The sequence below is a fragment of the Eleutherodactylus coqui genome, chromosome 5, assembly GCF_035609145.1.
Source record: "Eleutherodactylus coqui strain aEleCoq1 chromosome 5, aEleCoq1.hap1, whole genome shotgun sequence".
Lineage (NCBI taxonomy): Eukaryota > Metazoa > Chordata > Amphibia > Anura > Eleutherodactylidae > Eleutherodactylus > Eleutherodactylus coqui.
In genome coordinates, this window is record NC_089841.1 from 121,320,983 (window position 1) to 121,344,857 (window position 23,875).

A 23,875-nucleotide genomic window follows, 5' to 3' on the forward strand; every position below is an offset into this window, starting at 1 on the left:
ACGCCACTACTGAACAATTTCTCACTCAGGAGCTGAAAATTGTTTTGAGCGTTTTTCTTCTCTTTTTTTTGCCGATGGTTGTCCCGTGTAAAGCCAACCTTACACCTGCACCCAGCCATACTGCTGCGGGGGTAATGGAGTATTACATTACAGAGGGCTGCTGATAGTAAGTCTAACTTTACACGGGCGAGGGCTATATTGAGCCGTGAATCACCTTCCATGTGAAACTCCTGAGGATGTGAGGCGTTTTCAATGGGAGACCTCGTATCGCATAGCGTGCGCTTTGCACATGATACAAAGCTGCTACGGGTCCCATTGGAAACAATGGGCGGTGCGATCCAAGAGCATGGACAAGATAGGGCATGCCACGATTTGATTATTGTTCATCTGTATGACTCCATTCAAAAGAATGAGCTTCACATTTGTGCGTCTCGCAACGCATAAATCTTGTGCGATTTTTCTCACCCGTGTGAAGCTGGCCTTATTCTCTACTTTATTGCATTTGTAGGACACCATAATAAGCCTTGTAAATTAGGCATCCATATGAGGTCTTAATTGGGCCTATGGAAAGTTAAAAAAAAAAGTTGGCATAGGCCTCCGGCATACTATCACATTTGGGGCCGTGTACCCTCCTTGTTAATACATGGCCTAATTCTAGCCTACGGGGCTATCCAGATTGATGTGTTTTCACATGACTGATAGGCCACATAAAAAACCTGTCCATATCACAGACATAAAGCTAATGCATGTCTATGCGCTGTGTCCATGTAAATCGGACAGCAGACGAACAGGTGACTATGTGCACGCGGGAAGTATGCACCTGTCCATGCAGTACATTGGTGCACACAACATTTCATTTTTAGCCTATTTTGGTAGTATAGTATCAGTAGCTCAGTGTATAACATGAAAGGTGGCGATCACGTTGGAGGGTCAGTGAAGGTTATAATAACCTTTTGATGAATGCGTTTTTCAGTGGAAAAAAAAATTCCCTAGTCCCCATCATGTCCTTTTAACTAATTATGGTAATACATCCTGCCGATTAATTATATGGCTATAAATTATGTGAACGCGCGTTGCAGATACTTCTCACTAATTACCAATGCAGAGCTTATAATCTTAACAGCAGCATGTGAGGTGCAAGCACAGAATGAAGATCTGTAATAAACCGGGCAGTTTGACTTTTTTTTTTTTTTCTTTTTTTGGTAGCATCATACCTCTCAGTAGTTTGGTGTATAACATAAGAGGTGGTGATCATATTGGGGGTCAGCAATGATCTGTATTGACATGTGACTGCTGCAGTGGTCACATGTAAGGACACTTCTTCACTAGAGACCAGCGGGGGACCAGAGAAATGTAGCCTGGGGAGGTGAGTATGTTGCTTTTTATTATTACTTTAGAAGCTTTGCTGTTTTTCGCACGCAGCTCTTGAAAAAATTCCCATATGGTGCCGCTTTGCCACTGCATATTTTTCAGCGCGTTTCTCTGGATTTTCAGCAGCAAATCCAGTATTTGTGGATGTACAGATGGAGCAAATGTTAAGTTATCAAAAGCTTTAAATGCCAAGTTAACCACAATCCTGCAAATCAAGAAATTACAATAACTCGTCATATTAATGATTGCTACATTAGCAACTCACACGTGTACAGCTGATTTGCAATAATTCTGAGACTGTAGTGGTCATTAAAAGTGGCATTTTATGTTGAATTTGGAGAAACCACTTGTTATATTAGTTTTGTCAACCTATTTAAACAACTGAATTTTTGGAAATTTGGATAAAAAACTCAATTTGCAAGGAGGGTTGAATAATTTTGATTTCACCTGTAGTATATGTGGGTGGATACAGTCACCAGAGTCTGGATTCCATTAGTGCAGTTGTCCAGTAAAAAAGTTTGTGACCCCCATCTCAGGTGCAAAAGAAGAAAGTTTTTGTTTTTTGTTTTCTTCCATCATACAATGTTTTGACTGCATTGGTCTTTGTCAACCATTCCAAGGTCAGTCATAGAAATGGATGTCTCGTTATGTAAAACATAAAGCGGCTCTCTACCCTTCCTAATAGAGTGGGATCTGGAGTAAAGGATAGCCCTCATGAAGTCCATCAGGGACATTTATCATGGGCCTTATGCCAAAATTATGGCTTAGAAAAGTCACAAATTTTGGCACAAATCTGACTTTTGCAACTTCTTGACCTTTTGCACTGCCCTTGCCATGTTTGTATATAGTGGGCAAGGTTGCCCTGGGCCGACACTTTTATGTTTAATTTATACTAGAAACTGGTGTAAATTATACTAAAAATCTATACTTCTGTCAGCACACGGAGCAGCCAAGATACGACTAATATGGAAACGTGCGCTTTCTGGGGCTGCTATATAGATGACATCATAGTTATCTGGATGGAGCGAAGGGACAAATTTTTGAAGGAACGGAATAAAAATACAAATCTGCGGTTCACCTATGAGGTGCAATCAAAGGAATTATGTTTTTAGACATAATGATTAAAAGGTCAGAAGCCAGGAAATTGTATACAAATACTGAAAGGAAACCAACAGCAGACAATAACTTCCTTAAGTGAGAGGCCTCATCCCCGTTCTCTGAAATGTAGCTTCCCAAAAGGGTCAATACTTGAGGACGCGCAGAAACGTTACCACATTGTATGATTTCCAACATGATGCAATGATTTAAAGAGGTTGAAAGATGGGGGATACCCGAATAGGGTTTGGACAGTGGCCTATAAGTTTGCTTTAGAACAGGACAGACAGGCCACTATTGAGACTAAGAAATAGACAGGAGGAGCAAAATCAAATTAGAATTTGACGTATGATCTGAGGCCATCTCGCCGCTTATGTGATGTGGCTGTATGGGCACGAATATAACGTGGCTTTAGCGGTATATTTAAAGAGGGCTGTTTGATCACTTTCTGCAGCTCATACTCCACATCAAGCTGCATTCCAGGATGGATCCATCTGTCTGCCAGGAGAGGACCCTGTATAATACCTAAAGGGGCATAAGTGTGTTGCTCCATCTGCATTATTGATCTTTGATATTTTGTCTCACGGTTCACTATTCATGGTTCTGCTGACCATTATAATATGGAACATATGGAGTTTGGGCATAATGGGACACTTTACTATAAGTTTGGATACTTGACTATGATAGGACACTCGTATCAATAACAATTAATGCTTCAACCAGACATATACATGTGAATTTTCTATATTTATAAAATCAATGTAGTTGCAAGTATTTACCTATGCTTTTCCCTGTGATCTATCCTAGTTTTGCTTGCTATTCTAATATGGAACAAATAGCATGTATGGTATGATGCAGTACTATATTAGAACATTTTTATTCTCTCTCTCTATGTTTTAATCTACCTTAAACTGGGATATCTAAAATACTGCATGGTGCAGCCTGAATTAATTTGCTTGTAAATCTACTTACCATTACAATATCCAACATATAACACTTTTGGTACTTATGTTTCCATCATCTGTTAGTACCATACGTGGGGAGTAGATATATCTACAAATGGGAGCCTCTGTATTTGATATTTGATCCATACGTGGGAATAGAGAGGACTTGCTGATAACATTTATATCTGAGAGATTTGCTTATATGCATTAAATATCTTGACCATGACAATGGTTGGTGATTGGTGGTCCCTAATTAGCCCCTTAAACTTAGGGGTGAAACGCGTCAATAAAAGGAGTAAGTTTATCATTCTTATAAATTGGTGTCATGGGTATTAGTTTGAAAAGCTGTTCCATTTTTTTGAATGACCTCTTGGTTGTAGAACTACAGGTTGCATAAGGACCAAAAATATAATCTAGTGCATATGATGCACTGTTTTTGTCTCATATCCACTAGGTGGATCAGAGCTCGTTTTTTTTTAATGACCCTTAAGGTTGGTACCACCCCTTATTTTCCCTTCCTCTTTTTATTAAGGGAAAGTTAGGGTGAGTTAGTGTATGGTTCCTTGCTTGGGGTCGCCCTTTTCGAGGTAGTTAATAAGCTTTCTTATCTTTGAATTTAGTGTTTGGGACAGCTTGGGTGCAAGTAAGCTTTTTTAGATAATTTTAAAAAGTGTTATGTATTAATGTTAAAAGACTTTTATGTGAACTCCAGAATTTTTTGTGTCTGTAATAATTATCTTTGCTGCAAGGTCTATGAGACTTACCTGAAGAGGAGTCTGGTGCAACTCAAGATGCTTTGTGGCAGCTTGTGTATCCTATTTAAAGGGCTATTCTTGGACTTTTACTGTTGACGACCTACTATCAGGATAGCGGTAAATAAAGTTAAGCCAGTGACAGGTAGATGCTAATTGACCCCCCTGCAATGAGGCATACCACCTCGGATAGTTCTCACAGACTCCCTGTCAATGAAAGGTAAACTAATGCAGAATCTCTAATTGAAGATCACGGTATCATTCGTGCAAAGGTCCTATCCCGATAGGAGTTATATTTTTTGGAATCAGGCAGGCCAGCTGGTCAAAATGCATCCACATGCATCGAGATGCGGCTCCCCAAACACTCCGAAATGGCATTTCTGTGTACCTAGGCATAATTTACGTGTCATGCTTAGTATTTATGGATAGATAAATTCCTGATATTAAACATGACGGACATATCTTCCCTATTGGAGCGCTCCCCGGGGAAATATAACCAAAATATGAAATCTGGGTTTCCTACAGATCTTTCCCGCATATATTTAACCTGCCTGCAGATGTCAGAAAAGGCCGGCGAGGTGTGGTTCTGCAGAGACTTTAAAACTAAGTGGGTTCCCTACCCAAATTGTCAGACTTGAAAAATTCACCCACAGCATAAGACTGTCCTTTTGCTTCAGAGAGATTGCGCACGATCAGAACCTTGGGCTGTGTATCCCAAATCTGGTAATTTTATTTTTTTTCTGGTATTCTTAAGTACGCAACAAAACAGGATACCTGTATTCCCTTAGATTCCCGTGTAACAACCTTTTGTATATCTTATATATAGGTGTATAATATATATTATAATATCTGCGCTGCTAGTCTTTTTCTAGAATAAATCTACAATTTATTAGACAGACTTGTTTATTTTAAAACGAACCATAACTTCGAAGTTTGTGTTCATAAGTCTGGGGTCCAGTTTACCTGTTAGGCCGCCTGCAGACGAGCGGGTCGGATCCGGCAGCGAGAAATCTCGCCGCGCGATCCGACCCCAGAGCCTGCAGGGACGAGTGCGTACTCACCCGCGCCTGGCGGCCCCGGCTCTTTGATGTGCCGGCTGCCGCGCAGCCGGCGCATGCGCAGACCGGAGCCTGCGCAGACCGGAGCCGGCGGCCAGGTGAGTGCGTGCCCCGCAGAAAATTAGAACATGCTGCGGTTTGTTTGCCGCGCGAGATTTCGCGCGGCCAAACCGCGGCCGTCTGCATAGGAGTGCGTATTGTAATGCACTCCTATGCAGACTTTCAGCGGCGGGATTTCCGCTCGTCTGCAGGCGGCCTTAAAGCTAGTGGTCTTGCCGAGTGTATGTGTGTATTGCAGAGTGCGGGAGCCGTTAGAATGGATCAGGTGGTGATGCAAGCTTTTCTTCGAATGTGTGCAGAAGCCCTGGAAAGCTGGGTACAAATTGGCGTGTTTAGTAACAACTCTGCGCTTGCAGTCCCACTAGAGTGATCGGTCGAGGCTTAGCCCTGACTCGTTATAGCAGCGGGAGCGCTTGTAATAGTCGATCTGTGGCAGATCGGTGATAGAGGCGGGATCCGTCGGGGTCTCCCATCTGTGACAGTAATGTAACCTGAAGAAATGTGAGCCACATTCGTAGTATGAGTGTTCTGCATTGATGTAAGGTGAGGGCTGGCTTCAACCACAGATTGCTTAAGTTAACCTTCGTCTTTATTGCGGAGTGCCACGCTCCTGACGCCGGGGTAAATGTCCCCTTGGTTGTTAGTTGCTGTAGTACTGAGGTGGAAGCTGCTATCACTAAATACTAACTTAATGTCTGGATACAAATTGGACAATGTTCATCTCTCATGCTGTCTGCCTTGCTGCACGAATGAGTGCACACTGTTACTCTCATCTTGACACTAAATCCATCCTGAAATGAGAGGGCATTTCTCTTTTCCACATCGCAATGCAATTTATACCCTAAGGGAAACCTGTACAAACCTAGAAGTGACACACGGGGAGCTTCTCTCCTGGCAACAGCGTCTGCCAGCACAGACCTGCAGACAGGTTCAATCAATGCAAGGGAATATAAAATTGTGTCTTTCAAACCTGCTGTAATACATCAAGATGTGTTCTCTTTCTCAAATCTTTAATGAGCTCCTAGATGTTGCATCCGAGCATGAACTGATGAATTGCTGAGGCAATAAACAGTCTGGTTTTATATTGTTGTGATTTATTCATGCAAACTGTAAATATATGAATCACCGTATAAAGCCTGACTACTACAGAAGGTGGGTAATAAAACTCTCCGTGTACATCTTGTGTCTCCTAGATAAAGCCTTGCCATATCAGACTTACCTGTATGATATAGTGTGGGTCTCATCATAATTATAGACTTGGTGGCGACAGCAGCTGACAGGACATGATTGGTCTTGTAGAAGAACATTTGCAGGAGGATCTGGACATCTGTTATATAAAACCATATGATACACTGCGCTCGACACTTTTAATTCCTTGAATATTGAACAAAAAGAGGGCAGTAAGCACCGGCAGATGGGGTATAAAACCACCTAGCCATCGGTGTCCATAATGGAGGGCTCCCGGATTCCTACAAACTTTTTTATTTATTTATTTTTATGATGGCTCAGTGATTAGCACTGTTGCTTTGCAGCACTGGGGTCCTAGGTTCAAATCTGACAAAGGTCAACACCGGCATGGACTTTGTATGTTCTCCCCCGTGTTTGTGTGGGTTTCCTTCCGCACTCTAAAAACATACAAATAGGGGAATATAAATTATGAGCTGCAATGGGAGCTGAGCCCAATATCAAGTGATGTAAAGTGAAGCATAATATGCATGCACTATATTAATAAAGGTGATAATTGTTATGCAGTTCTATTCAACTTGCACTCCCATTGGGCAGGAGTTCTACAAGGAGCTGAGTCCTCCAGCTTATAGTGTACATCTATGCACTGTAAATGTAGGAAGAAAATGATTTTAAAAGTTCATTTCCAACATTTTTGCATAAAAAATACATACATTAAAAAAGTGCACATAGCTTTTAAATGGTACTATTTAATGGCCACATAGTTGTTGGAAAATTTGCATGGCCATTAAAGGGGTTTTCCAGGCAAATCCTGTTGATGACGAATCCTCAGCATAGGTCATCAATAGTTAGTCGGCTGGGGTCCGATACTCAGGATCCTAATCTATCAGTTGATTGGGTGCCCACCATCAGTGTGTCAACACACGGGTAAGGAGTGGAAGGAGTTCGCTCTGACTCCTATGTAATGGCTGGTGCTTAAAATTGCAGGCACAACTGTCATTGATTTGAATGAGACCCCAGCCTGAAATTAAGATCGCCAGCTACTACAAAGACGTTGCAGCTAACTGCTTCTGCTCTGTACCCATGCTTGCTGTGTTGTGGACAATGGGCGACCAATCAGCTGATTGGCTAGGGTCCCAAGTGGTAGACCCCAACTGATCAACTATTGATGACCTATGCTCAGGACATGTCATCAATAGTATTTTCCTGGAAATCCTCTTTAACAATGAATAGTCCACTTAAATAATTTGTGAGCCTCATCGGTTTGGAGCTTGTAGCCACATCTCTGATGCTTGGTAGATGAGCAACGGATGCTGTGTATAGACCTATCCCAAAATGTTAATATATGAAAGTAATTCGGTCACCGCTGGAGGGGACCTAGAATAACTTGGGCTATGTTTGCATCACGTTTGGTTGTATGTTTGTTTATGCGCCGCAGGATACCCCAAGAGACCTTACGCCCCCTGTGCTTTCCTACCATACAGTCAATTAAAGAAAAAGCCTCATAAAGCATGTTCTACTTCCTCTTTAACGCTGCAGCCTATACATGACATGTATAACTGTATCCGTTACATATGCTGGGAAATGTTAATGCAATGCGAACAAATGACATCGTTGACTCTTAGCGCCATAACATGATATCCATTGCTTCATAGTCACTGTTGGCCTCGGTGATGGCTCATCTTTTCGATGACTTGACTTTTCCCAGGATCTAGACAGGAGCCATCTGTTAATCCTGAAATGTTCGTATTCTTGCCTGTGTTTCCAGGACAGGCCTGCAATGTAATGAAAGGGAGATAAGCAGATGACTATCCCAGCAGTTTCCCACTTGGTTATTTCTATGCAAACTTTTGCTCAGTCCTACACCTAGCAGGCGCTGCCAGTTTTCTGCAGATGCATAATGTGGGGCTTAAGTAAAATTTAAATAGAAGTCGTGGCTTCCTGAGGAAATAAATGAATGGAAATGAGTCTGGTTTTATTGCAGTTTCCTTCTGCTTGTCAGTCAGCGGCATCCTCTTGTCACTTGTTATATTTCACCTCCTACTCTGCATCCTCAAATCATGTATTTCCACAAATAGACATTGAGACACAATTGTGGCTGGTTCTGATAAAGTGATGATAAGGTGCTGGTAGGAATCTATATTAGGCGGGCAAAATAATGCTCCTATTTAGCAGCACGAAGCAGTGTTATACAGCTTATAAGAATGCATGCATTCTCTCTTGTAATTGCTTATTTCGCAGCTTCAGCTATAATCTGTTCCTATCTGAAGAGCGTTTCTGATTCCTTTTTTTAACTGTATGCACGCACTGTGGTTGGGGTCACTACATGGCAGTAGCACATTTTACAGCAGGGGGAATAGGCTTAGGTTTCTATGTAATGTGGTGTTCCTCTTGCTTGGACCATTAATAAATGTTTGTGTACTATAAAATGATTGATTTCAATGAATATCATGTAATATCATGTAATGCTCCATTGATATGGTTAGTGATTATATGCAACGAATGACCACTTTATTAGAGACACACCTCTAGTAGAATGTTGCACTTGCTTTGGCCTTCAGATCTCCAGCAGCTAGTTGTGACTAGTTCCACTAGGTGGTGAAATCGTTTGCAGGAACTATGGAGTCTCTCCTTTTCTGTTTCTCTTAAGCCTGGTTTGGACACAACGATTATCGCTAAAAAGATTTTTTTGAGCGATTTTAATAGTTGTGTGCATTTAGCAAGGTGATCGCTCAAGTTTTGAGCAATCAATTTGCGCTTCAAGCGGGGTATGCGGAAGACACTCCGGGCCGCTTGTCTTCTGCATCCAGCGGTTCTCTTCTCGGAGTGCTCAGCTATGAGCGCTCTGAGCTGGGTATGCAAAAGACAAGTGGGGCCGCTTGCCTTCTGCATCCAGCTGTTCTCTACTCGGAGCGCTCCGAGTGGGGTATGCAGAACACAGCTGGAGCACTGTGTTCTTCATACCCTGGCTGTGTTCATGGAGCACTCAGCTGGTATACAACTGTGTGCTCCATGCGAAGTATGAAGAACACAGCTTGACCACTCTGTTCTTCATACCCCGGCTGTGTTCACGGAGCAGGATACAGCTGAAACAATAGTATCAGCTGTATCACACTGTGAACTCCTGATAAGGCTCATTGTCTTTCGAGAACGATCAGGGATTTGTTGACAAAAACTGCACGATGTCAGTGCCGTTAGACCCAACGATTCTCACTCAAAAGACGGCTTTGAGCGAGACTCGTCAGGTCTAAATGGGCCTTTAGACAGCCATGACATTTGAACTGGTCTTCTGCTTTACTAATTGGGGCACCAGCATTGTTTTCAAATACAATTTGCTTGACTTCACAGTGCTTGTTTGTCACAATTTAATCTTGATGCCCTCCTCTGAACCCTTTTGTCGACAAGTTTTTAGGTCCACAGGATTCCCTCTCGCTGTATGTTTTTCCTCGATTCTCTGTACACTCTCCACAGTGTTGCACAAGAGAACCTCACAAGGTTGTCTGTTTTTTTAAATACAGGCCCTGTTAAATCGAGCACTGATAACCAGACTTGGCTGGAAGACTTTCAGATTGCTTGGCATTCTGATGTGGATTCACACTGAAACTGATACAAAGATAAATGTAAATCAGTATTTGGTGTGACTCACCCTTTGCCTTGAAAACTGCATCAATTCTTCTATGGTAGGTAAACTCACACAGTTTTTGAAGAAAGTCATCAGGGAGTTTGTTCCAAACATCTTGGAGAACTAACCATAGATTTTCTATAAATGTAGGCTTGCTCAGATGCTTCTTGCTCTTTTCATTTAATCCCACACAGACTCCGTGTTGAGATCAGGGCTCTCTGGAGGCCATATCCTCTCTTCCAGGACCCTTTGTTCTTCTTTATGTTGAAGATGGTTCTTAAAGGAGCACTCCCCTAAAAAACACCATTTTCCAGCCCTGCCCCCCCCCCCCTCACCTGATTGCCTGTCACACACTCTGAAGGTCTCCTCTGTATAGTGCATGGTCTACCATGCAGTGCAATCCACTGCCTAAGGCTTATCAAGTACTATCTTGATTTAATTTCACTTCCACATCAATCCCATGATACCTAGCTCCTAGCTAATGCTGTGCTGACACCATTTCTTCCTGCTAGATGGACAGTGTAAGTATCCTTAGCGAGTAACTCCCCGCTCGGCAGAGAAGGTTCGGCTGCCGGCGCGGGTGACAGGTGAGTTGCGGCAGTGAGCGGGAGGGAGAGAGAGATCTCCCCTCCGTTCCTCCCCGCTCTCCGCCGCCGCCTGCCGCCGGCAGCCGAATCTTTGCTCCCGAGTGGGCAGGTACTCACTAAGGGCAATGTTCGATCGAGCAATTGCCCTTAGCGAGTATGCTCGCTCATCTCTAATCATTAACTTCTACATTTTCATAAATAATTTAAAGACCATAAGTATACATTCAGGAGGATAAGCTGTTGTCATCTTCATTATAAGGGCTCCTACCTACTAGCGAAATGCTTTCTTGCGAGGGCGAGTGAAAATGCATGATTATGAAACTAATGATTTTCAATGGTTTCATACTCATTCGTGATGTTTTAACTTGTTCAATCCCCGGCCTCCAGAAGACAGAAGATGACTGCCAGGTCTGGAGAGAAGAGCTGGACAGGTCTTCTAGGTAAGTAAAATTAAATTTTTAATTTTTCTTTTTTAAAGCTAGGGCTGATTTTCACGGAAGTGCTTATATTTCAAGCCCTCCACCGAAAATCATCGCTGCGGTGGTTGCCTGCAACCTATTGCTTTTAATGGGGCGGCAACAACACCGGCCCCATTGAAAGCAATGGGATAGCATCGCGGACCTCTGCCACAGCTGTGTCAGCTGTGGCAGAGGATTCCTTCATTCCTGCAGGGATGAAAGAATCCCCTGATTTCGCTGTCACAGCTGTGTCAGGAGAGCACGATGTACTCCCTATGTTTTCAATGGGGTTGGTGCTGCTGCCACCGGCCCCATTGAAAACAATGGGCAATAGTGCAGATTTTTCTTAGTGCTGCTATGCTTCAGTGAAAACATCTCAAATGAGTATGAAACCATTAAAAAATCATTGCTTTCATAATCATGCGTTTTCACTCGCTTTCGCATCACAAGAAAACATCCCTAGTGGGTAGGCACCCTAACTGTGTGACAGGGTCATCTACAGTAATGTGATGGGAGTTTTTGAACCCCTGAGAACAGAATCTGTGGTGCAGGTCATGTAACTTCATCATACAGGAAGTTCTAGTAGTGACCTGCTCCGAGACCATAAAGGTTAGACATTGAGGACATGACTCTTCAATGAACAAACTGCCTTCTGTTACAACCAAATATTTCAAATTTTGACTCCTCACTCCAGAGCTCCTATTTTTCTGCACCCCAGCTCCTATGGTTTCATGAATGGTTGAGTCACTCGGCTTTGTTTCTACGTTGAAGGTATGGCTTTTTGGCCATAGGTCTTCCATGAAGACCACTCCTGGCTAGATGGTATACCTGGGTCCTACTGATTTCTGCCTATTCTGAGCTGATAATACTGATGGACATCTTTCGATTTCAATGGGAAGTAAAAATAATGTGTCTTTCATCTGCTGCACCAAGTCTCCTTGGTCCTCAACATTGCCTATTTCTTTGTGCTTCTTCAAAAAAGCTTAAGCAGCACATCTTGAAACCCTGGTCTGCTTTGTAGTCTTTGCCTGGGAGAGACATCGCTGATGCAGTATAACTACCTTGTGTCTTGTTGCTGTGCTCCATCCTGCCATGGCGTATGACCTGTGACATGAAACTGTCTTCCATAAACTCACTTTTATAGCAGTTTGGCTGTTCCTCACCCACTTTTAGGCTTCCTACACAGCTGTTTCTGTTTCAGTTCATGGCTGTGTTTCAACCTACATATGAAAATGAAGATCATTATCATCTATTTGTTATAACTGGTTAATCATTCACCTGACTAGAATCCTACAAAATCCCTGACTTGAAGCAAGAAAAATGGAGGCTGTTTTGAAGGCCATACCAAATATTGATTTAGATTTTTGTTAATTCACTTCAATTTTGTCAATTAACAAAAAGCAAACTATTAACACTAATTGAAAGCACTCTTACTCTGCAGCATTTTTTCCACACCTTTGCAGAGTTCTGTATATACATATATGACAGTAATTTAGTGTTATGCATTCACACGCCCACTTGTTATGCTTGTTGTTTTTGTGCCATTTTATGTTGCCTTCAGAATGCCTTACTAATGCATTTTAGGTAATATGTCGAAACTGATTGCCAAGTAAACTGACACAGATGGCATAAATAAGGAGAAGCTTTATAATTATATTCTCTGTTTGCCAAAACTGCTGTTGGACTTTCTGTGTATACGAGCTCAGAAAGGCACAGAATAAGTAACTATTGCTTTTTTTTGTGTTTTGTTGTCTAGCTGGAGACAACTGCCTGGCAGCTCAACCTCCAGATGGCTCAATCCACCCAAGCAAAAATGAAATCTCCCCAGGCTGTGCTAGAACTTGGAGTTAGCACTGAAGACACAAAGGTAGGCAGACACATCTGCTGCTGAGCATTTCTCTTCTCTCCTTGGGGCGACTTGTAACATCAGGTCTTTATCCTATAGTGCTATTTAACCCCTGTCCTCCTTTATTGCAGAAGGGGTTAAGTAGAAAATGCATTACTTGCTGTTTTCAATGTTTTATCTCATGGTAAATATGTCATCATTGCATTTAAGGACAGAGGTTACCATTCGGCTTTTGATGCGCTCGCAGTGAAGTAATTAAGAAGTCTCGCCTGCAGACGTATAATATTGCTGCTCGTGATAAATAAAGTAGCATCTTGTCTTATCCTTATCCCAAGTGTGCCATAGGATTAAGATCTTTGTGCAAAAAATACCCATCCTGGCAGTCATGGCTTGTTACAGCTAGACTGTTTTCACAGCTCATCTTTTCTTTATGTCTGAAGTTTCCGATGTGGGATCTGTTACCAAGATCTGGGATGTGCTGGATACATTTTAACGGATTCCATGTTGTGCATCCACCCTTCCATAGGCTACCATTGTGAAAAAAAAGTGTGTCCCACACTTTGGTGTCCTTTTTTATATTTAATTTTTTTTTTCTGGATAGCACGTGCCTCTGGGTTATTCCGCGCAATACAAAAATGGAAATCGCTAAATTAAACTAAATCTGGTTAAATTTAGCTTAATTCTGCTCCAACGAGTGAATGGAGGTCCATAACTGCATGCTCCTGATACATATGATAAATGTACGCTGTTGATGCAATGTGAGCCCTTTTAAATATATATATTTTTTTAATCAACTATTTTGATTCTCCGCAAATACTGTACTGATGTATACTAAATGGACAAGTGTTTCTATACATATCTGCTGAGAAGATCCGCTGTATCCAAGTGATGTGAAGGCATTTTGCAGTTGCATTTCTATACATATAGATTTGTAATGCAGACTACTAATACATTTAATGTACTAGAATCAAGGTGGGATCTGCTTGCTAATGGGGTTTGAGTTTCGAGGAGTGATGGCCTGTTGCACTGGGGAGCTGGGAAGTGATTACTGGTTGCTCTCATCCTACAGTTGCTCACGTAACAATGCAATGGAAATTTCACCCAATAATGAGTTGAGCAAAATTTTAATTTCTTGGTACAGTTCCAACTTCTGTGCCTGCTTAGTTATTTATAGACTCTTCTTTCGCCCCTGAGTAATTTAATAAAGCCACAATCTGCCTCCCGAATCATTTATAGACCCCACTGTGCCCCCTGAATAATTAAAGGGGTTCTATTGTTACAACAAAAAAAACTTTAAAGGCTTGGCTTGAGATAAAATTAAAAAAAGGAAGCATACTTGCCTGTCAATGGCCCACTGGGACTCAGCTAAGCAGCTTCCGCTGCCCCATCCTCTGCCAGAAGTCAGGGGACTGCACAGTCAGAGACCACAATGTCACTGTCTAAACTGGCATCAGCACGCACATCCTGGGTACAACCCCTTTAATAAGGCCCCACTGTGCCCTAGTAATAACATAATAAACTCTCCTCCTTCACTCTCCCATTGCGTCCTCCATGCCTCGGCTTTTTCTGACCATGAACATGTGGAATGATGCAGGCGGTGCGATTACATAATTGTTCCGTCTGTATGATGGAGAAGATGACAGTGCTGCTGTCATTGGCAATTGTATCTGTGTCTTTAGGACACAGATACAATGAATTTCAGTGACCAAGGACTGAATTGATGCCACCCCTTAGTGGGCATCCGCAGACGCAGTGGGTTCTGGCACCAGCCTGAGCTTGCCATGTCCTGCCCCCGGCTCTGACGTATTAATACATAGCCAGCAGTGGGGAAGTACCTGCTTATTAATATTTCTGTATTCCTTGCACAGTCTGTTTTTTTTGGTAGTGCCTTAACCTGCTATTGTCCAAAATGTCTAGTATAACCCTCAAGCAGCCTCCTTCTGTACCGTTGTACTTAGCAGACTTGTACAGGGTTATATCATGGAGACCTAGAAGTGGATGGCAATTCTGCCAGCTGGACCTGAGGAAAAACTTCTTAGCTACTTCTTAAAGATTGTTCTCCATTGAAAGAGATGTTATCTTTCCATTGTAATCCTCTGATATCCGCTCCCTGGATGTGGCTGCTGCTTGATTGAAATACTGTATGGAAAAGCGATTTGCTGATGCCATGTGTTAAATGATACTGTGACTTTATAGGCCGTGTTCAGCGATTTCTCTGGTTTGTGTTTCTGTTACCTATGTGATGTGGACGGATCATAAAGGCTTTGGAACTTATCAGATACTTGCATATTCATCACTGATGTTATGTAGATGATGGCCGGGGACCGGCGGCTCGTATTCTTCACACTGTACAATCTTACATATTTACAATGGGACATATTTCTTTCGCAGGCATTTGAGCGAAATGATTCAGGGTGTATAAAATATGCAGGATATATAAAATACAGTCTCTTCTCCACTTTCCTCTCGCTGCTGGTTGTGAGGAGTGACCCAAATTCTAAAGTGCTCATTCCCAATGCTATCTGCAGCCCTAGATAACAATAAGAGGCGGATGATGGGCAGTTAAAAATATACTATCCAAGTTACCAAGCCAGTGATTTTGCAGTTGTACTGAATGCTCTCTGGCTTCTTGACTGCTTTAACTCTTTGTGTTCTAGACAGGCCTACTATAATATGACTTTCTGGTTTTTCCATGCTTCAGACCCGTAATGGCTATAACGTCTGGTCTCTTGTGCAGAATGTAAGACCTTTTTATAGGCTTCTTTGAAGTGTTTCAGAAATCTAGCAGATAAAGCAGGGATCCACCTAATTTGAGTCCCCCTCTGCTTTGTCTGAGGGTCTGCTGGCAATTCTGTCAGTGCATGCAGTGCTATTCCTAACTTCCAAACAGGCGGAAACCCCATTGTGATCTTAACAGACCCCATTATAAGTGCAAAAGGGTGCCTTGTGATCCATCAAATAATGATCGACACAGCCACAATCTTAAAGGGCCACTCCTGTGAAAATACATTTTTCCATCCCTGCACCCCTCACTTGTCACATTCTCGGGCATTTCCTATGTACAAGGTGATCATAATTTAATTATTCAGAGGGAATCAAACTGGGTAATAATACTATCCAGGATGTGCAGAAACAATCCATGTAAGCTCACTTGGGATGCAAAATAACTATGCTTCGATTCTGTAAGCTCTACAATAGCCTATTACCCCTTCCAGTGATATAGGCTAAAGAAAAGGGAAATAAAAAAACAAAAACGAGAAAAACAAACAAAACAGGAAACTGAACTATCAGCAACTTTTCATAACCCCCCCCCCCCCCCATTCTTTTAACAGGGTTTCAAAGAAACGGAAAGGAAGTGGAAGGGCTTCTGTTTGCTTCTATTCTGTAAGATTCTTTGGATGGAAAAATAAGGTTGCAAACTGTGTGATCTTTCCATCGTTTACTTCCTGATGGAATGGAAGCAAATGAAAGTCTTACTGTTTGCTTTCTGTTTTTGTGAAACAGATTAGTCTTTTTCCATTTTATTTCAGTTTTACTCATCGAAAACGGAGCAGAGAGACAAAAACCCTGAACGGCGCTTTAACACAGCTGTGAAAGCGGCCTAAGGCTGGGCTCACCCGACCGTATGCTTATTGTGTATTACCCATGCAGTAATCCACCATACACTTACATTCTGCCACTCGCGCAAATTGCGTGAAATACGCGCACAAAAAAAAGATTGCAGCATGTTCTACCTTGGCGTGTATTACAAGCGCATACATGCCAAGATAGTGCATGGCGATTGGCCAAACACAGCAAGTAGGCATTATCATTGCGTACGTGCCGCGCGGGTCTCTCATGTTGAGCCTGGTCTTCGTCAGATGGTTCTATGGTATGCTGAAGTTCAATTATGAAAGAAGAATGAGAATATCGTTACGGGTCTGCTTGTTGCTTTTACATACATTACATAGCTATTTACAATACATCTCCATGCAGCACAAAAACACAAAGCTAATTTATAGCAATTAACACTAGGGCTGGGCAATTTGACCAAAAATTAAAATCTCTATGTATATTTCTTTCTTTCAATCTTTTCTTGATTTTCAATTTCAATCTATTTTTTTGTCTTTTTTTGTCTTTGTTGTTAAGCTAAAAATACAAAGATGCACTTTATACCTGGGGGAATTGCACACAGCATTTCCTTAACCCTTTCTTTTCACGAGTTAATGCAATTTAGAGGAAAAAAATAAAATTTCATTGTTTTGCAAATATGTCATTTTAAAGGCAGGTTGTTTTTCTATAGTGCACATGAAAATGAGGATTTACACCCCAAAATAGATAACCCTGTTTGTCCCGTGTTCAGAAATATACCCATTGTGGCCCTAATCTTCTATTTGAATGCACAACGGGGCCCAAACTGAAAGGAGCAGCCAGTGGCTTTAAGAATAGACATTTTGCTTGAGGGTGATTTAGGCCCCATTGCCCACCTGTAGAGCCCTTGAGCGGACAAAATGATGGAGAACCCCCACAAGTAACCCCATTTTGAAAACTAGACCCCCTTAATGAATTTATCTAGGGGTGTACTGCATATTTTGACTCCACAGTTTTTGAGTGAATCAAAGCAAAGCAGAAGGAAAAAAATTACGATTTTCATTTTTTGGCTATTGTGTCAATTTAAAAACAGTTTTATTTGTACAGCTCACATATGAATGAGGACTATCACCCCAAAATGGATACCCCTGTTTGTTCCGTGTTCAGAAACATACCCATTGTGGCCCCAATCTACTTACTGGACACATGGCTAGGCCTGTAATGGAGGGATCATCCATTGGATTTCAGGGCACAACTGAATAAATTCCAGGCCCAATTGCTTATTTGTGCAGAAAAAGAATTGACTCCCTAAAAACGCGGGACATTGCAGAGGATGGGGATGAGTAGTTTTTTATTTTTATTTACTTTTATACGACCTGCATTATCCATTGGATAGCGCCGATTGCATGACCGGGTTGGGGGGGCCCTGCGGCCCCCCCATGACAGTTCCAGGTTGTCGGCTACCTCCCAGGAACTGACAGCATTGAACTGTAACGTGTCCGGAGCTGGCAGGGCTTTAATCCCCAGAGGGAGCATGTTTTTACATCCCTAGGGATTACAGCCCATTTAGGCAGGACATAAAAACACTAACGGGTCACTAATGGGTTAATATATACTGATTAGTTGAATGTCACAATTCTGATCGGTACTTATCAAAGGAATTGCTGTGTATTTGATTCCCTAACTTAAAAGAATGGGATATGAACTTTAGATACATTAAAAATGGGGTTCCACACCCCGCAGTCATCCCAGCCCACACCTCCCAATCATCCGAACCACTACTTACTATGTACACATCTCCTCACAGCCTCTATATATTATCATCTCCCCCCACATCACAACTTCCATATACTGCCGTATATTATCATCTCCCCCCACATCACAACTTCCATATACTGCCGTATATTATCATCTCCCCCCACATCACAGTCCTCATGTAAGCACTTTCCTCCCTCACAGGCATCGTAGCCCTACTTCCCGGTGTTCTGCACCCCAGCCTGATATTAGCCCCACCCGCAGTAGGTAAGGCACATCTTCATTTCACCATTCTGGCGAGAGCTAAAATCAGGCTTCAGCAAAATGGTGATTAATAGAGATGAGCGAACTTACTCGGTTCGGGTGTTTTTGGACTACTTGGACGAAAAGATTTGGGGGGCAGCATGGTGGAGCGGGGGGTAGCAGTGGGGAACAGGCAGGAGCTCTTTCTCTCTCTCTCTCTCCCCTCCCACTCCCCTCTGCAACCCCCCGCGCACCCCTGGCGCTCCCCGAATCTTTTCGTCCGAGTAGTTAGTTACTTGGAAAAAGCGGTACTCGGGTCCAAAAACACCCGAATCGAGTAAGTTTGCTCATCTCTAGTGATTAATCGAATTAATTAAATTAAATGCCCAGCCCGACTTGATGCACGTTATAAGTTTTGTATGCAACTATATATTACATGAAGTTGTATAGAGGGCTGGGTCTTTGCAATCAGCTGTCAGCTTATACTGCTTAATTTTACTCTATTCCTGGGCAGTCCTGTCACTTGTGATTAAATTCTCACCCAGTCTGAGGGAACCGAATCTATGATACCTAAGCCGTGGACAAAGCCACTTGACATGAAGTAATCTCCAATGCTTAATGTCTTCCAATGGCTATTCCTATTCTGCTTTTATCAGTCGTCACATGCTTTCATTCAGCTGAATACCAGCGTGTTGTTCCTCCTATCAGTACAACATTTGGGGAGTCCGTCGTACCGGTGTAGTAATTCACAGAAGTCACTCGGGATACCAAGAAAGCTCTTCATTATCCTTATGAAGTGTAAGAATATGGAATCTCTGGGCAGTATCCAGGCCCAGCAGACTACACAGAATCATCATTCATAATTCACTTTACATATTTTCACCTTTTGTTTCAACCGCATCCTTCAGTTATTATCTTACTGCAGCAGGGTGAGTGTATTAATGTGACAAGAAGTTGCAGTCATTAATCTTGTGACTCTTCCGAATTCTCAGGCTAACTGCTATCACACTGGAGAGACAGTCACATCCCCATTCTTGCCTTTGAAGTCGTTGTGTAGGGTTTGTGTAATGGTAATTAAAAGGAAAAAAAAGATATTTTATGGTTCAAAAGTATTTTATTGTTAAGAAAATTCTAGCAGAATACAGAAACATGAGAAAAGCAAAGCGTACATTGTATTATATTCAGACACAAAGTAAAGGGCTGCATATCAGTGAGTCATAAAGACAGTTGTGGCATCACCCAGCATGACTTGTGTGCCAATCCACAGCTCCAATTTTGTGGTATAATTAGGCTTCCTGTCCACCGGCGATGAACTGCTTGCAATAAATTGCCTGGGGATCTCGCGCTGTAAAGCTTTCCATAGGATTACTATGAAAAGCGCAGTGCCGGCGTCCACAAGCGGAGAATCATAGCGATTCTCCACTCGCAGGATTTAAATTGCGGCATGCCGCGATTGCCGTGATCCTCTGCAGTGAGCCTATCTATTAGATAGACTCATCTCACAGACCTGTCAGCGCTCCCCCCCCCCCCCTCCTCCCCCGTGGCGGAATATTGCTAGCGATATACCGCCTCGGCCGTGGACAGAGGGCCTAAATGTGATACGTAACCAAAAAAACCCCTGAAACTGGACAATGAGACCCACAGACCTAGATAACTGAAAAAAAAGGGGAAGACGGAAGAAGCAAAGGTGAGGATGATGAATAGAGGGGAGATTGTGGAAGCCTGTTAGTGAGAGAGAGGCAGGAATAAATAATTCTGGCCGCATGCATTCAAGAGTCCAAAACCAATTATAAATCATTGTGCCAAAAAAAAATATCTAGTCAAGCTCACCTTTTGCCACCCAATGAGCAAAAGCTGGGGAGATCCAAGGAGACTATACTCTAGTAAAAACCTCAAAAGTATTATTTCCTGAGGCAGTGATATCTTCTATCCTAATAATGGTATCCAGGGAGTTGATCAACTGCAAACTTTTTGGTACTGAGGGAGATCTCCAAAGCCATAGGATAAGTACTCTCATAACCAATTAGAAGTGTCAAAGAAGACCATTCTTAAAAAAGGACATTGAAAGCTACATAATGGAGAGCAAGGCCCGTTCTGGGCTATTGTAAATAGAATTTAGATAAAACTTGCTATTTAAGTAAATTATCTCTTCCCATCTATTCTTTAATGCAGAGCAACACCACCAAATGTTGGTCATAGTGCGCTTTTCCTTAGTTTACCCCCAGCAGCGATCGGACACTGCCAGAATGAGTTTATATAATGAAGGTATTGAAGTGGGGACTCACCCTAGAGAAGCCGAAATTCCACAGGCCATTACAAAAGTATAGGTTAGAAATAACAACTCAGTTATTTCTGTGGGATTATTTTCTTTACTTGCCCCTAGTGTCTGGAAAATCAATATTGGCTTGCTAAAATATTTTTGCTATTACAATCCTGGGTTAATGGAACTTGTCCTTGTCGTTGCAATGAAGCATGCTGGGATTAGATATTCTTCCCCTCTTTTTCCTGTTCCTTACGTTCATGACCAATGGAGGAGGTTAGCAAGTAGATTTAAACCATATCCTATTTGAGACAAAGGTAGCACTGTGACTTGCTAGTTGTAGGTCACTATTTTATTCCATTTACACTGGTGCTTATGTTGGAGCCATAGACTTTGTGTACCCAGAGATTCTACTAGGAGCAATTAGTGAGGACTAACGATTGTTTCATACCTGCGCCCAGGGTTCCGCTTTCCTCCTCAGTTTGAGAAGCAGGAAATGAGAATACACACAGCCAAATGGCTGTCTCAGGAGAACCAAACCGCGCCGAAAGACCCCATTGACTATAATGGAGTCTGTTCGGTTTCTGCTCAGGTGCCTGCGTTTTGGGCGCAAGAAAAAACTCTGCGTGTAGTGTTTTTTTCTTCAGGTATTTTGAGCCGGATTTGCAATGGAACCTCCGACCGAATGTTCCAACACAGATGTGAAACCAGACTAACCTATTCACTCCCAAACCCTTACGCATTAACAGCAGGAAGTGTATTAATCTGAAAAAGTCAATTTGGGCATAAAAGTGAGTCATCCTGTTCCTCTGCTAGTTGTGACTTTTCTCTTGAAAAAGTCTTGAGATCCAAATACACATTGGGTAAAAAATGTCAAAATCAGGTGATTTCCACTGGGCCAGCCAACTATCTTATGTGTATTGGGGGTCCTCCTGTCTCTCCTCAACAGATGTCTGGGAAAAGAAGAATAGGACATGTTGAATTTGAATGCCCGATTGTTTTGTTCTCTCTGGAGATAAGTCACGGCCAAAACGGTCTGGTTGTGACTTTCTCCACTTTCCCCATTGAAGAAAACATGGCTGAACCAAGCATTCATGTGTATATAAAGGATTTGGGAGAAATGGCTGTTGAAGGTGTAGACAAAGCATATGTTGAAGGTTTGTCTAGTCTCCAGGCCATTACTGGCGTTTTTTGGTGGCACATGCTTTTTTACCTTTCTGTTTGCTTCTATGTTTTTCCTATAGAGAAGCATATGGAAAAACCTCAGATATGAAAAAATGCCATGCCCAAAGCATGCTGCAGTTTGCAAAAAATGTTGTGGACCTAAAAAGCAACCCCCCCCCCCCTTCCCAAAAAAAAAAACAACAAATAAACAGCAAAGTGAGAAAAACCGTCACTGGACACTGAATCATTTTATTGCCTCAAAAAAGTGGCGTTTTTGTAAAAGAGACTGTGTGAAACCAGCTTCATGATTTTATTTCTGTTTTTTTTTTAAACATATTATTCCAGTGAAGTCTATAAAAATGTTTTTCATAAATTTCTTGTTTTTTATTTGGCTCATTTAGTTAGTTAGTGGTTTGTCTTGTGACGTTCTACTCATTGAAAAGTTACCATTATCTTTACATTGTAGCAGCATGTATCTAAGCAGTCGCTTCTCGGATTAAAATGTAAACAAGAGTTTTTTGCTAATTGGAGCCATAATCTAGTAGTAAAAGGGTCAGGCAGCGCTATGCCTACAACCCACTATACTACAACACTCGGCACACAAAGTATAAAAAAAACATGTCATCTTTGTGTTTTTCTCCCACAGTCCACACAAAATCACATGCTGATTAATTTTAGAAGCAAAACAGATTTTGTTTTGCTTGTTTCTTTCCTGCAGCGAAGTGCTCCATGTAGATTACAGTACAATACAAATGATATTCTTCTATAATAAACACGAAAACAAGCCAAAAGCAGGATTGACTGCATGTCAGAAAAACATTGTTATTCCTGAGATTGACAATTTGGCTCCTGTTCACAAACAGATGTGTTCTGTGGAGTTGGGCTTATCTATAAATCTGTCATTAAGTAACCAGCAGTATTTATGGTTTTTGGATATATTCCGCTCATTGTACAACCTGATTGGTAATTACAGGTGTAGTACTTGGGAGGATTATGTCATCCTGTATGTGCGGCATGACCTTGCACAGGCTGTTTCATGCTTGAGTATGCAGAAGTGTCCCTAGGAGCCTCGAAGATAGAGGACTTCTTACTTACTGGTATTGTGTGCTGATCTCATAGTTGATGCCACTTTTATGTAGAACTGTTTGTAGATTATACCGTAAATGCAAATTTAATCTTCTGCTTACTGCATTAATAATCCTGCAGTACTTGTTGGGGCACCATGATGTGTTTTTGTGGAAAGACCTAGACGTGTCTCAGCCACATTCAAACAGGAAGCAAAAAATGATGACCTTGGCCATCCGCACAACCAATGCAGAAAAAGAATTTGATAGAGTAAACTGGCTTTTTCTTAAAATGACTTTACAAAAATTTAATTTCCCCGATATCTTTATTGAAAAAATTATGGCCTCATACAAAGATCTGAGAAAATCAAAATTAATGGAGAACGCTCTCCCTCATTTAATATAAAAAAACGGCACAAGACCGGGATGCCCTCTCTCCACTTCTATTCATTCTCGCTATGGAAGTTCTCTCAGAAAAATAAACTTATAAATGGCTTAATATGTGCACAGAAAGAAGATAAAGCAGCATCTCTTGCAAATGATATATTGCTCATTCTCATTAACCCCCACAAATCTCTCAAAACCTTATTAGGAGAGTTTGAAAGTTTTAGCCAAATCTTTAATTTCAAACTCAATTTTTCTAAATCCGAACTTACCAATATAAACGTAAACAAGACCAACTGGTCCGCTCTAATCAGATCATCCCCCTTTAAAAAGAATCGCACTTACATAACATATCTTGGGACAAAAATATCCTCCAATATATTCAGTTTATACAAATTGAATTTAATTCCCATGCTAGAGAAAATAGAGAGAGACCTAATCGCATAGAAATCTTAGC

The 23,875-nt window shown here is 41.8% G+C and overlaps 1 protein-coding gene across 4 annotated transcripts in view; it reads left to right on the forward strand.

Annotated features, from left to right (window-relative positions):
- The window catches only part of COMMD10 (COMM domain containing 10), a 315,537-nt gene that overhangs the window by 32,174 nt on the left and 259,488 nt on the right, over positions 1–23,875 (forward strand). For all 4 annotated transcript variants that reach the window (XR_010792819.1, XM_066603091.1, XM_066603093.1 and 1 more), the window contains exon 5: positions 12,889–12,999. Coding sequence is in view for 3 of the 4 variants with exons in the window: in XM_066603091.1 (XP_066459188.1) it covers positions 12,889–12,999 (111 nt within the window). In the remaining variant the exon portion in view is untranslated. The remainder of the gene's footprint in view (positions 1–12,888; positions 13,000–23,875) is intronic.